This window comes from Poecilia reticulata, chromosome 3 (assembly GCF_904066995.2).
Source record: "Poecilia reticulata chromosome 3, P_reticulata-male-v2, whole genome shotgun sequence".
Lineage (NCBI taxonomy): Eukaryota > Metazoa > Chordata > Actinopteri > Cyprinodontiformes > Poeciliidae > Poecilia > Poecilia reticulata.
Genome location: NC_088832.1, coordinates 30,754,960 through 30,770,192, shown reverse-complemented (window position 1 = coordinate 30,770,192; position 15,233 = coordinate 30,754,960). Strand labels below are relative to the sequence as shown.

Below are 15,233 nucleotides of genomic sequence, written 5' to 3'. Positions count from 1 at the left end.
TGATGACGTAGGAAAAGAAAAACAGGAAATCTGAAACTAAATGTTCGGGGCTTTTCAAGGCAAAGGTGGCTAAATTTCGGAGATAAAACCCGGGCTTTCACCGATACAAAGTCATTTCTACTGCACCAGAAGGCGCACGGGTGTGTGCTCTCTACAGTCTAGGTCAGTATAAGTGTAATTTATCTTTATTTTAGTCTCTTCTTAGTGCCGCTAGATTCGGGGTTGCAGTTCCGCATCTAGAGGCATGACTGTCAGGTGAAACAATTGCTAACTTTTGTGAGCATAAGGTTATGTCTTGAGAAATGGGTTTGACGTTGAATAACTTTGCTAGCAGGCTAGGTCACAACAGCTAATAAACATTTCTAACTTAGCTGTAAGTTGGAATCAAATTATAACTTTAGCCATACGATGTAGTTTCTAAAGCCTCCTTATTAAAAAAATCAATTAGAATTCACAGGTGAGTAGATTAAGGCACGATTCATGTGTATATTAGTGATAACCGACTGGCAGCAAATAAATGTACATTGATTGATCAACTAGTGACAATAACACAGTTGTAAAATACAGTTAATTTACACTTGTTTATAACGCACCATTTGTTTTAGCTTGATTTATTTCGAACATGACTGGAAGATAAAAGAGTAAAAGAACACGAATACAACTCTACTATAGTGATGTATTCAAGTCTCCATTATCTTAAAGCCTAAGATAGTAAGTAAGTCTAACTCCTCGTTAGATTTACTAACGAGGAGTAAGTCTAATATGCATGATGTACATCAAATACAAATGCCTAAGACCTATAAAAATGTCAAACCATTATTGCCTAAACACCGTTTCAGTTAATTAGCTTTGAATCTTTTAAGTTAGTACATTTTTGGACATCCCTGCATTTCTCCACTGAGACTAATCCACATTTTCACTCTACACATAGAATGTAAATATTTTCATTGTTGTTATAACGCTAAAAATTTCAAGATTATATTTTATTCTGTGGTCATAGCTGCCACTGAAAACGTTTTCTGTGCATTTACAAGCAGCAGGTTGTGTCTTATTTTGTGCATTATTTGTGTAGTTTTGTATTTGAGCAGATCAACAAACCTTTGGGTATTTGATTTTTAAAATTTTATATTTGTATGTTCACAAAAACCAACATTGTTAACCATGCTCATTGCTCTTTTTTTTTTTTTTTTTTTTGCAGTTTTATAGTTAACGGTTTAAGTGCTGTTTTATGGAGAGTGGGTGATTTCTACTCAACACTCCAGATATGGTACAATAGGAGAGGAGGACAGTGTTTGGAGTGATTTCTGATTTCACAACACGTGTATTCTCAAAACTCCACTGGACAAATGCATCCTATTTCTAAACAGTCCTTCCTAGAGTACTTTGCATTCAAATTCTACTTATTATGGCAATTGGTAAGAGATTATCAAAGTAACCTTGGCCAATTGCTATTAGTCATTGACTTTGCAGCAATATCTCCTTCTTGGCAAGCATGTGCTGACATCGGATGATTGTTGGCATAAATTATCTGTTACCGTAACTTTGCAGCAATTCTTCATTCTGAGAAAGAATGAGACAAGCAGTTTAATTGTAAGCTAGTTCTGTATAATACAAATTCATAAGTTTAATAAAATGAACAAAGATTTGTTTTTTCACATCAGTTAAAAGTAAACCGATTAACTTTTTTGACAGCCATTTAAAGTTCTAGGTTGCCAAGCACAGAACCACACATTTTTGCGTTCAGTTTTTTAATATTCTGCCTTGTTGAGCCTTGTGGAGAGATTTTCATTGGCAAAAAGGGATGAAATGTGTTCGTTTTTTTGTTTATTTCTAAAACCACCACAGTCTTTAATATGAAGTCATATACCTTTGCACATAATAATAACACAGCTGTGTGGAAAACAGGCAAACTGCTTGTTAAGAAAGGTTACTTAAATCAAAAGCAGGGATGTATATAAATGTTGGCTTTCGTTATTTTGGCTTATTTTGGCTATTTTTGGCTGAATTAATGGAGGAAGTTAAAGTGTTGCTATGCTGATGTGAGAAAGTTAAAATGGGCGTTTAAAAAGGACATGAGGCATGTAGATGTTTTTAACCTGATAATGTATAGATTGATATACTGTATTAATTATTTTTTTCTTTGTCTTTGGATAGTCCTTACTGTACCATCCAAACAGTATAGTGGATGGTATGCTGTTTGAATAACAGTATACCATCCATTTTTACAGAAATTAATAATTCTTTCAAATGCTGGATCATTGAATCAAATGATCAACATATTTGTATAATTGGATTGAATTGGCTTTTGTGTTTGTTGCGAGCTGGCACCATATAACTTAACTGTTGAACTGAAAAATAATTTCAACTGTCATAAAATAAAAACTTCACTTCTGAAAAGTTTTTTCTGTCAGTGTGACGGTCCGACCAGTAAAACAAAAGGACAAAGGCATATATAAAAAAATATTTTCTATTTATTTTTTCCAAAGAATATCTTAACAAAAAGGTTCAACAACAAATCTAAAAAATATAACAAAATGGGCCCAAAAGAAATCAACTGAGGCAACATAACTCAAGATAACAAACCAAAAGACTGACTTACCAATGAACACACAGGGGAATTTATACAAACAGGCTAGCCTACACAAACGAGGAGGGGTAGGGAAGGAGACAAAGACAAATAATGTATAAACATAAATGACTAATTTAAACTAAAACATTTTAACTTTATCACAACTATAAAAACCAAAATAACCTAATACCAAAAAGGTTTTAGCAATTATGCCATTAGTGGAGAAAGGCTATGCTATTAGTGGAGAGAGGCAGATTGTTTCACATCAAGTCCCCTGCTTCCAGCAGCCTGATGGATTGTTCCACTTCCTGGTTTTCTTTTGAGCCAACCCCCTTCTGCCAGCCAGTCCTTAAACTCAGCAAAACAAAATATTAATGATCTTAAATAAACATAAGGCGTTTACCAACAGTGTGCACCCAAATTAGTAAACAACCTAATGCAATAACCACCACCAAAGAAAAAGTGAAATTCTAAATATATTATATGAAACACTTAAATACTAACACTTAGGAAAAGATGGAGGATCCTCCACACACTCCCCCTCTTCTGGAAACTCCATGGGCCAGCGTGACAGGTAGTCAGCAGTGGAGTTCAGCTTCCCAGGGATGTGATGAACATCAAACTGGAACGGTTGCATCGCCAGGTACCAGCGAGTTATTCTGCTGTTTGAGTCTTTCATTCTTTCAAGCCACTTCAGAGCCTTGTGATCCATTTCTAGGACGAATCGTGTCCCCAACAGATAATATTTGAGTGAATCCAAGGCCCACTTCACAGCTAGGCACTCCTTTTCTATAGTGGAGTATCGAGTTTCCCTTGGGTAGAGCTTTCTGCTTATAAAAGCAATTGGATGACGTCCCCCTGGTGGCCCTTGAAGCAGCACTGCACCCAGCCCACGTCCTGATGCATCAGTTTGCAAAATAAATGGCTGGTCAAAGTCAGGGCAGTGTAATGTTGGAGGTCCACTCAAGGCACCTTGGATGTCCTTAAAAGCTCTCTCTGCTTCTTCTGACCACTGAAGCTGATTAGGTTTCTTGGGACTGGTCATATCTGTAAGCACAGCAGCTCTGGCAGAAAAGTTAGGAATGAACTTATGGTACCAACCCGACATTCCAAGGAAGGATTTTAGCTGTGTCCTGGTCTGTGGCAGAGGACATGACTGAATTGCTTGAACCTTCTGGATCTGAGGTTTGATGACTCCATTGCCAATAATATGTCCAAGATATTGCACTTCCTTCTTGGCCAGGGTGCATTTAGCTGCATTAACAGTCAGACCTGCAGCATGAAGAGACTCAAAAACAGCCTTAAGATGTTGCATATGGTCCTCCCAACTGTTACTGTAGATGACAATATCATCTAAATAAGCAGATGCAAAATTTGAAAGACCTCCCAGTACCTTATCCATAAGTCTCTGGAAGGTTGCAGGTGCTCCATGAAGCCCAAAAGGCATGACGGTGAACTGATGGAGGCCCCAAGGTGTCCGGAAAGCTGTCAGCTCACGAGACCTGGTGGTAAGGGGAACCTGCCAATAACCTTTAGAGAGATCAATGGTGGTAAGATATTTTGCTTTTCCAAGACAGCAAATCAAATCATCGATGCGAGGAGTTGGATACGAGTCAAACTTTGAAACAGAGTTCAAATAGCGGAAGTCTATACAGAACCTCATGGTGCCGTCCTTTTTTGGTACAAGGACAATAGGATTACACCAGTCACTGTGAGAAGTCTCAATGATGCCCAGAGAAAGCATCAATTCAATCTCTTCTTTTAAAGGGCCAAGGAGACGCTCAGGGATTCTGTAGCTCCGTCGTTTCACAACTGCATCCTCTTTCAGATGAATATCATGTTCAATATAATCAGTACGTCCAGGATTATCTTGAAACACATTGATGTTACAAAGGGCTCTCACTTGCAACTGCTGTTCTGGGGAGAGATGACTCAGGTCAAGAGCAGAAGCTGATGGTAGAGGCAGGTATTGTTCCTCCACCTCCTCATCTGATACACTTCTGATAAAAAAAATACATCTTGCTTCCCCTCAGGTCTTGATACCCATTCCTTTAGCAGGTTAATGTGAAGAACTTTAGTACTGCGTCTTTGATCTGGAGTACAGATCTTGTAGGTGGTAGGACCCAGTTTTTGAACAATCTTGTATGGACCTTGCCACTGAGCCAAAAACTTGCTGTCATCAGTAGGTAGCAGTACCAATACCTTTTGACCTGGTTCAAAACTCCTTACATGAGCAGTTTGATCATACCAGGTTTTTTGCTTCTGTTGTGAGACATGCATATGTTCCTGAGCTAATGAGGTCATCTTTTCCAACTTCTCTCTCATCTGGAGGACATAAAAAATTGTATTAACAGGTTCTTTTGCAGGTTTTTCCCCCTCCCACCTTTCCTTTAAAAGAGCCAGTGGACCTGGGAAAACCCAGTAGAGGCTTGGGGTACCTCCCGATATGCAAACAAGAGGCGAGGGAGCCACTGATCCCAATCAGACCCAACTTCATTGATGAACTTCCGAAGCATGTTCTTAAGAGTCTGATTAAACCTCTCTGTGAGTCCATCAGTTTGCGTGTGATATGGGGTGGTTCTCAGTCCCCTAATGCCAATCAGTTTATACATATCCTTCAGTAGTTTGGACATAAAATTTGTCCCTTGATCAGTCAGTATTTCTTTGGGAAACCCCACTCGTGAAAAAAAACTGAACCAGGCAAAAGGCAACAGTCTTAGCCTTAACAGATTTCAGAGGGAACACTTCTGGATACTTTGTGGCATAATCAGTGATAACCAACATAAATTGGTTACCTGATTTGCTCTTCTCCACTGGACCCACAACATCCACGCGCAAACGTTCAAATGGTGTATTTCTAATAGGAACAGGCTGAAGAGGAGCTCTCGCTGCAAATCTGGTGGATGTTTTTTGACACTGAGGACAACTCCTGCAAAAACTGGCAACATCTTTGTGTAATCCAGGCCAGTAGAAACACCGTTGGATTCGGGCTATCGTTTTATGTTTCCCCAGGTGGCCAGCCCAGGGAAATGAATGGCCCAAAGTCAATACTGTTTTTCTGACTTTTCTGGGTAACACAAGCTGCTGTAATTCTCCATGTCTCCTATAGAGGTTGCCATTTTGCATGTAAAATTCCTCTGCAGTTTCACCTTCTTCAACTTTCTTCATAAGGTCAGCCAGACTTCTATCCTGGTGCTGCAGCTCACTAATATTATCAGGAATTTTGAAGTCTAGCTGTACCTCAGGTTCAGGTAACACAGGAGAGGCTGTGGTATGTTTGAATTTTTCTTGCTTGCGTTGTGCACGAGACTTACGATCTTTAGTACGACACCCTTCAATCTCAGCCTCATAGAATGGCAAGGCTTTTAAGCTGGGCTCATCTTCACCAGAGATCTTCTAAAATTGCACATTTTAGAAGCATTTATTAGGTCAGTGAGAACTGGAAGATAATTTCCTAGGACAACAGGAAAAGGTAATTCATCCATGACACCCACATTTAACAGGTAAACATGTCCTTGCACTCTCATGTAAATGTTTGCTGTGGGATATTGTTTTTCATCCCCATGAACACAGCAGATGGGTATTGTTTCAGAGGTGCAAATACTATGTGGTGGGACATACCTGCGGTGTACCAGTGACTGGGTACTTCCTGTGTCAATCAGCTTTGACCTTCTGCCCATCTGTATTTCCACAGTAGTCTTCATCAGTGGCTGGTTTTGTCTGTTTAATACATGGTTCTCTCTGAGTACCAGGATTTTGAGGACACATAGGCTTTGTTTGGCCCTCCTGCCCACATAAATAGCAGATACGTTTTTTCACAGGTTTTGTTTGACTGGGGGAAAAACATTTTTCTTTTCCAGATTGCTTACTCACATTTCCAGTATGACACCAGTATGACGACTGGTGTTACCTGGAATCGGCATAAACTCCCTTTTTCCAGCTCTAAAAGCCCATGATTGGGTCTTCCAAAGGCATCCGCCAGGGAAACCGCCTCTGCTGCATCTTTTGACGTCATGCATCTCTTCAACAGTCTTACCTCGGGGCTGAACCCATTTGCCATACAGTTCTTTAAGTTTCATATAGAGCTCCTTGGCGGACTCATTTGGCTCCACATGAAGAGAGCGGAAACTCTGATGATAAGTCTCGGTGTTAATTTCATATTTCTGTAAAATAGCAGCTTTAACATTATCATAGTTCATTGATTCATCCACACATGTACATATGCACTCCTGGCTTTACCAGTTAAGAGTGGAATCAAATTAAATGCCCAGTCGCTTTTTGGCCATCTACAAGCACCTGCTATCCTCTCAAAAGTTGTAAGGAAATGCTCGATGTCATCATCTTCACTTAGCTTTTGCATTTTTGGTTCTTTATAAAAATGTGTAGAAACCGAGTCACCTGGCGTAACAGCAGACAGTGCAGGTTCTGGTGGTGAACTATCCACATCATGAGGCCTCAAGCCTGCAGAGGAAGGGGTGTGTTCTTGCACAAAAGGCCTCAGATGCTCAGAAGACTTGGCCTGAAACTCCTCTTGAAATAAAGTGAACTGATGTTGGAAAGCCTTAAACCTGTGATCTTGACGTGCCATCTCTTCCTCTCGAGCTTTCTGCTGTCCGATGTGGGCCTGAAGGATCCCTGCCAAGTCTGATATGGTTGGCTCTCTCCCCTCTTCATCCTCTTCACAAGCTTCACAAGTTGCACCACACTCCTCATGCTCCATTTGCGCTTCCTTGTCTGATGGAGTCGACTTGCCTTTACCACTTCTGGCTCCTTTCAGGGTTTAGGTCTTTTTCTTCTTCCTTTTGGTTCCAAAAAAAAATTGTGAATATACCTTTGTCCTTAACTGGTGGATCCCACTTCTGACACCAACTGTGACGGTCCGACCAGTAAAACAAAAGGACAAAGGCATATATAAAAAAATATTTTCTATTTATTTTTTCCAAAGAATATCTTAACAAAAAGGTTCAACAACAAATCTAAAAAATATAACAAATGGGCCCAAAGAAATCAACTGAGGCAACATAACTCAAGATAACAAACCAAAAGACTGACTTACCAATGAACACACAGGGGAATTTATACAAACAGGCTAGCCTACACAAACGAGGAGGGGTAGGGAAGGAGACAAAGACAAATAATGTATAAACATAAATGACTAATTTAAACTAAAACATTTTAACTTTATCACAACTATAAAAACCAAAATAACCTAATACCAAAAAGGTTTTAGCAATTATGCCATTAGTGGAGAAAGGCTATGCTATTAGTGGAGAGAGGCAGATTGTTTCACATCAAGTCCCCTGCTTCCAGCAGCCTGATGGATTGTTCCACTTCCTGGTTTTCTTTTGAGCCAACCCCCTTCTGCCAGCCAGTCCTTAAACTCAGCAAAACAAAATATTAATGATCTTAAATAAACATAAGGCGTTTACCAACAGTGTGCACCCAAATTAGTAAACAACCTAATGCAATAACCACCACCAAAGAAAAAGTGAAATTCTAAATATATTATATGAAACACTTAAATACTAACACTTAGGAAAAGATGGAGGATCCTCCACAGTCAGTGTAATGAGCAATTATTTCAATTTAATAAAAAAAATATTCATTTTTGTCTTCTAGCTTTGATTTGGCACTCAAACACTGTACAGATGGCTTGCTGTGAAAGCAATAAGGGGAGTTTGGAGGAGGACAGCTATGACGGAGCAGTTGGATCGCTATCTGGATGTGCCTTGTTAATGCAGGAAAAAGAAAGGGAATCCCTTTTAAGCCCATCGGAGAGTCCTGGCACCTTAATGAACAGCTCATCTAGTAGTCTTCAGACCTCTGCCCCACTTCAGGGTTATGATGTGGAATTTGACCCACCCCTCGAGAGTAAGTACGAGTGCCCAATCTGCCTGATGGCCTTAAGGAATGCCATCCAAACACGGTGTGGTCACCGATTCTGCAAGAGCTGCATTGAGAAGTCTATTCGGTAAGTTATTGTCTTGTATTTTAGACTGCACCAAATAACTGAAAGGGGATTTAACCAAATTGTTAATGTAAAATAAAATGGTTTATTCTTGAAGGATTGTTGTTTATTTCTTATTAGCAGCAAAGTCATCTGTAAATTCCCTAGTCCTAATAATACGCTTCACTTTTGTGAATATAATGAAACATTTCAATTGTTTTCCTGCCCAAATATAAAGCCCCATGTGGATGCAGATTATGTTAATGCCCTGCCTAATTAATTGCTACTCTTCCTCTTGCAAAACAGTGATACAGGACAGCGGTGCCCTGTGGACAATGAAATGCTGTCAGAAGACCAACTGTTTCCTGATAATTTTGCCAAAAGAGAGATTCTATCGCTAACTGTTCGTTGTCCAAACACTGGCTGCACTGACAAAATGGAGCTCCGACATTTAGAGGTTAGAAGTTTAATGGAAGAAAAACTAATTTATGATGCAGTTCGTTCAACAGAATAAATATGACAATTCCATCAAGCCTTTTTTTTGTGAAAGGACATTGATTTGTATGTTTAAAGATATTTGGATGCAGCTACAAGATGAAAAAATATACTTAGGTTGCAAAGACTTAGCAGCAACCACATACTCTCTGTGATTGTTCTGTTTCTGCTAATAGTGTTCAGTCTTGTTGCATTCTGCAGTCATTATTTTTTGCTAGTGTTCCCTCTGCTTAAATTACATTAAAAGATTTCTGATCCATGTGCTACATTGAATTTTATATCCTGTCTACTTTAAGTAACAGATTTATTTCTGTCCCATCTTATTTTTACCTTAAGTGACTTGGAGTAAATTGAATTGAGTAAAGCTAGCCATGTAATTAAGTTAACTCATTTACTTTGCTTTTCCTTCCAGAATCATTTGGCTGTGTGTCAGTTTGCCACTGTGCCTTGTCCACAGTGCCAGCAGCCTGTAAGGAAGAGCTACCTAGAGGAGCACAAAGCTGTTGAGTGCCACAGAAGGCCAATGTCTTGCCCAGACTGTGTGGCATCCTTTGTTTTTGAGGATAAAGAGGTACTGCTGCCGCACTGCTAGGCATGAGATTGGGTGAAATATAGCTATAAGAAAGAAAAAAATATATATATTTAAAAAAGGCAAATCATAAAAGGTTTTATAAGCAAACTTTGTCCTCAATAACATTTTCTTATTTCTTATTTTTTATTTGTGAATCTAAGCAAATACAGGTTAAGCACCACTTCAATCTAGTAGCAATTTTCAATTGCATATTCTACACATCATTATAGCTTTTGCAATTCTTCCGTTTTTGCTTGTAATTATTTTGTGCTTGTGTAAACAGATTTTCACTCTCAAACACTACTGCAAACAAGTTCTGTACATTAATATTTCTTTCTTTATTTATTTATATATATATAAATCTATAATCCATAAAGGTTCACAATGGTTAAGGCAGTTGTGTATTAATTTTTTTTTATTAATGCAGTTTGTACATAATTTGGTATTTCACTTAGTGCTGAGAGAGATGCTGTTCTAAAAAACTGGATTGTTCATTTGAAAATGTTTTATGATCATGTTTTAAATTGCTCAGAAAATAAAAGAAAAATCTACAAAAAAAAAGAATCTTTACACATCTCCCATTTTACACTGATAATTCAGAAACATTACATTAATGCTAAAATTACATACGGGTGAAACTGTTAATAAAGTTGCATTTACTGTATAAGTTTGGATAACATAGATAAATGATTGTAAAACCTACCAGTATACCAGTAACTGACTCATACCTATTTATTACTGTACTGAGGATGACAAGGATTGGTCTTTTAATCTCATTCTGGTTTGTCTCTTAGCTACATGAGCAGCAGTGCCCGTTTGCCAGTGTGAGGTGCCAGTACTGTGAGATGGATCTGATCAGAGACCAGGTGAGAGTCACAGTTGTGTCTGGTGCAGGAAATGAGCCGTAAGCTGTTAGGCTTACTTACAACTAACAGCTTCCCCTTTGCTCAAGCTTTAGGGAACTGTTCCTCATGTTGTCAATACACACATACAATTGAATTACAATATGTTGGTTCTCTTGTAAAAGCTAAAGTTCGTGGTGCATTGTTATACTTTTTATTTACACATTTAATGCTGTTTTTGTTAAATAACCATGATTCATGTTATGTTTTTCAGATGGAATCCCATTGTGATATAGATTGCCCAAAAGCCCCCATTGCCTGTAACTTTAGCATGTTTGGCTGTAAGGAAAGGGTATGTGATTTGTTTTGTTACACAATTGAACAGATGTGTCTCTAAGTGTGTCTGACCACAAACTGCTTTTACTTTACAGATGCAGCGACATGACCTGGCTCAGCACATGCAAGAGTTCACACAGATGCACATGCATTACATGGCGGAGTTCTTGCGTAGCCTAAGCCTCAATGGCACGTCGCCCAAACCTCTCAGAACTCCAGGGCCGTCCATTTTGGCCGAGGATATTGGCGCTGCTGCACCAGCACCAGCGGCAGCCTGCGGCGGGCTCAGAGGAGCTGCAAGCTGCAGCATCAGCTCAGCCGCAACTCAGCCCAGCGAGGAGATGCAGAGGATCAGAGAGATGGATGGGCGATTGGTGAAGCAGGATCACCAGTTGCGTGAGCTCATCATACTGAAAGACGCACAAGTAAGAGCTTACCAAGTGCTCTGAGCGAGCTCATTATGATTTCTGTAAAATATCTCCACTGATTAAAATCACATTATCAGTCCAAACAGCAAACCACTGAAATGTTTTTTTTTATGAGCTAGATGATCTTCATATCAATAATTCTGAATAAATGTGAGTGTGTTTTTTCAGTCATATTTGCTACACCTAATGACATGTTAATTTCAGTCTCTTATTGTAGAAATGCTGGTATATTTCTCTCTGTCTAGCCCTCACATTACTTCTGCCTGCATGTTATGCAGGCTTATGTTTGACTTTACTTCGTAAATTTTGCATGTAGGTCAGCGGAACATTGTTGGTTCCTTCTGGGAGCCAAAAATATATTAATTATATCACTTTAACAGAGATCATATTAGATCTCTGCGAATATGGCTTTACATGAGCTCCCTCGCAATATATTTATTTTATGTCACCGCTCACTCATTTTGTAGTATTGAGTTATATTCTTGTAATAAACAAAATATGTGTGCCAAATCTTAGGCCCTGAATGGACAGATATAAGCACGGTATAATATTTCTAAGTGATTTAGAAAAAATGTGTGGCCACAAAACAGGTTGCAACGCCACAGAAAATGATGTAGTAGGTATGCTGGGACAATAGGCGGAGCTGTAATGGTGACAGAGAACAAAAACAGACCGTCACCACATTTATTTATGAGAGAAAGCTGCATGAGAGGGAGAGAGAGAGCTACATTTTTCTTTTCTGTTGTTTTTTTGCTTTTCCAATTCTAGGTATATTATTTATGTATTCAATAAATGTGAGGAATTTTAAAGGTTCAGTTATATAAAAACTTAAAACATGAAACTGGGGTTTTGAAATTTATCCACCCTGGAACCTGGTTTCAAAAGTTATTGTTTCTGGTCTCTCAAGAGAATCTGTGGGGACTCAGCCTGGAAGTCGAAAACCTATTGCAAGTGCACCTCTCTGTGTGGGCGGGGCCTTAGATTTCATGTATGAAAAATTAGGATTTAGATGAGGATTGGTCAGTGATTTAAATGAAAAGCAACCTTTTTGCTAATAAATGCTCAAGACGGAGTTGTGTCACCTGTTGCTATCTACATTCACATGAAGACTTTCATCTCATTTTAGCCAGGTTTTTCAGTTTTTTAAAAAGAAGAGATTACTTTATAACTTCGTAAAGTTAAGACTGATGGATTATGATACTTTGCTTAATTTACTTATTATGTTGTAACTAACCTTATGCTCCATGTCATTGGCAGGCAGAGCATGTTAATGATCTGCGGCGTAAGATCGCAACGCTGGAGGAAACCGTGAAGGACCTGGAGGCCCAGCATTGCTACGGCATTTTCACCTGGCGCCTCAGAGGTTTCTCTGACCTCCTGCGCAACCAAGAAGCAGGCCGGACAGTGGTCGAGCACAGCCCTGGCTTCTACACGGGCCGTCCAGGCTACAAGCTGTGTCTGCGCTTACACCTGCAGACGCCCAACGCCCCACGCTGCTCCAACTTCATCTCCCTTTTCGTCCACACTATGCAAGGAGCTTTTGACGGGCTGCTGAGTTGGCCTTTTCAAGGAACGATCCGGCTTGCCATCTTAGACCAGGGACCCGAGTGTCAGCATCACATGGAGGTCATGGAGACAAAGCCAGACCTGCAAGCCTTCCAGAAACCTGTGATTGCACGCAATCCCAAAGGATTTGGCTACGTCACTTTTTTGCATCTGCAGCAGCTGAGTCAGAAAGCTTTTTTGAAAGATGACACTCTGCTAATCCGCTGCGAGGTGACACCACGCTTTGATAGCATGTTTCATCGGGAGGGACCGGCCGTGCAGCCAAGAGGACCTGAAGCATCGATTTCAAAAGAATAAGGTCAAGCTTCTTTATTTGGGATTGGTGTCATTTCGGTTGTATAGAGCACAAGTACCAGTGTTTCAGTATTGCCAGAGAAAATCAAACCTCGCTTTCATTCATCAAAGTGAATTTTCTGGTATTTATTTGTTCTCCAATGTCTGAATGTTTGTTCTTTTCATGATTGTATTTTAAGGGCGTCTGTCTTCCTCTGAAAATCTGATCTGATTTAATCTTGCGGTTTGTTAGAGGCATGGGAGTGGGTTTGGTACAATTTGAAGCGATGTGCTTCTAAGTAACAGAATAAAATTAGTGGATTACCGCTTTGATGCAGATTTTAACTTTGTGTATCACAGCTTTAATATTTACATTTCAGCTACTATTACTCGCAATATGTATTAACCTTTGATTCTAATCAATACTTTACAAAACCTAACGTTATTCCTCCGGTTATCTCTAACAGATTTCTTTGAAAGTGATATGGCATGTTAGAACTGATCTTTTTTTTCACAAGATACAACTAAACGCATAAAAAACTTCTTTCAGCTCTAAATCTGAGCATAGTTGACTTTTACTCAAAATAAGGAATCTTAAAATTCAACATATTCATAGTTGTGATGTGGACTTGATAAATCTTAATACTATGTGCCTGTGTAAAGTGCATCTTAGTCCGTAATTGTAAAATGTACATGTTTTTCTTTCTTAGGAAAAGAACTGAATTAAAGAAATTAGTTGGATCAATAATTAGTTGTCATCTAAGTAAGTGTGGAGGTCTCAAAGTACAAGCCTCTTTATATTTCCTTATGAAGTCATCCATTGGTCCATACTGAATGAAAATATATCAAGTGCAGAATGCAGGACAAATGAAAGACTACAAAAGAATTCAAAGAAAAACAAAACAGTGAGTCTGTAGAAATGGCACTGAGCAATGTGAAAATTATTTTATTGAGTCCACAGTTTGTATTCCGACATTTGATATGAAATTATCAACAATAAATGCTGCAGAACATCAGGAAAAACAGTTGCATAGTCTAAATTGACACTTTAAAAATAAAAAGGCGTGAAGAAATGGAAGAAAGTGAAGCAAATAAGGTGCTCCTGTATAACGTATAAAAGATTCTACCACAAAAAAATAATTAAGTGCTTTGGGAAACCGGATGGGGAGTGACATCCCCTGGTTTATAGTTCACTGGATGTTCAGTGAAAACTTCTTAAATTAGTGCATGTGTGATTATGTTTCAGCAGTTCTCAGAAGAACAAAGTGATTATAACTCTAAGCTGTGCTTTAATAAAGACTTCACATCACACATTTTTCTGCAAAAATCACTGCAAAAATTAAACCTGGTGTGCTCTTTAAAATTTCCAATCATAATCAGAAATGAGAAAAGAAATATTTACAATCATGGAACATCATAGAATGGTTGAACATGGGTTCCATTGGGTTTTTTTCTGCTGTTTTAGCTGCAGAAATGTAATTTTGAAATAATATTTGATGTTTCTTACCTATTCCTGGGTAATGTGATTAGTAAATATAAATTTAACAAGTTTTTGCTGCTTGTTGAGCAGCAAAATGCTTACTTTACTTTTTGTTTTCTTTTTTGCAAACAATGTCATTTGATTTGACTATCTAAACGATGCTACTGTCTTAAAGTTTTATAATATTATGGGATGGCTTCTTAAAATTGTCATTTGTTGCTTGTTAAAATGATGCTCTCTGTAATCATTAGGAACTCGCATTTTAGGACGCACAAATAGCACCTTTGAAAATGTCATTTCCTGCATTTTAGCAACTTGCTGAAATAAAACTGTTATTCCATTTCAATAATTTGGCCTTTGTAATGTACTCATTCCCTTCATTTGTCATGCAGCTCCAAAACTAAGGATAAACCAAATAACCTGAACTTACAATTCCTACTAAAAGAAAAATGCACTATGAACTACTGTAACGTCAAGACAAAAAAACAACAAAAAACAGAAGTGCCAGGAGGATAAGAAGAAAGGTTGGACTGGGTATCTGTTACAAGTTAGTGCTGTGACTATTATTATTCATCAATGTATGGAAATTTCTTGTTGGCTCCATATCCCGAGTGACCAGGTTTGGGTTCTTCCTCTTCTTGTCTGGCTTCTTGCTCAGAGTGACTTTGAGGTGTGTCCGCAGTGCGCTCTGCCTTGCTGCCTGTTAGAGATGCTGACATGACGTGT

General features: G+C 38.7%; 2 protein-coding genes across 2 annotated transcripts in view; one reads left to right on the top strand and one right to left on the bottom strand.

Moving 5' to 3' along the window:
• The first annotated feature begins 8 nt into the window (after positions 1-8).
• traf6 (TNF receptor-associated factor 6) lies at positions 9-14,856 on the top strand. Its single transcript, XM_008405684.3, has 8 exons — positions 9-162; positions 8,189-8,540; positions 8,823-8,973; positions 9,424-9,582; positions 10,377-10,448; positions 10,699-10,776; positions 10,856-11,185; positions 12,446-14,856. Exons 2-8 carry the CDS (start codon positions 8,218-8,220, stop codon positions 13,049-13,051), a joined length of 1,719 nt encoding a protein of 572 aa, XP_008403906.2. The 5' UTR covers positions 9-162; positions 8,189-8,217; the 3' UTR covers positions 13,052-14,856.
• trpm5 (transient receptor potential cation channel, subfamily M, member 5) overlaps positions 13,958-15,233 on the bottom strand; it is a 24,274-nt gene continuing 22,998 nt past the window's right edge. The window contains exon 26 of the mRNA XM_008405685.3: positions 13,958-15,219. Within this exon, the coding sequence (XP_008403907.1) occupies positions 15,074-15,219 (146 nt within the window). The 3' untranslated portion in view covers positions 13,958-15,073. The remainder of the gene's footprint in view (positions 15,220-15,233) is intronic.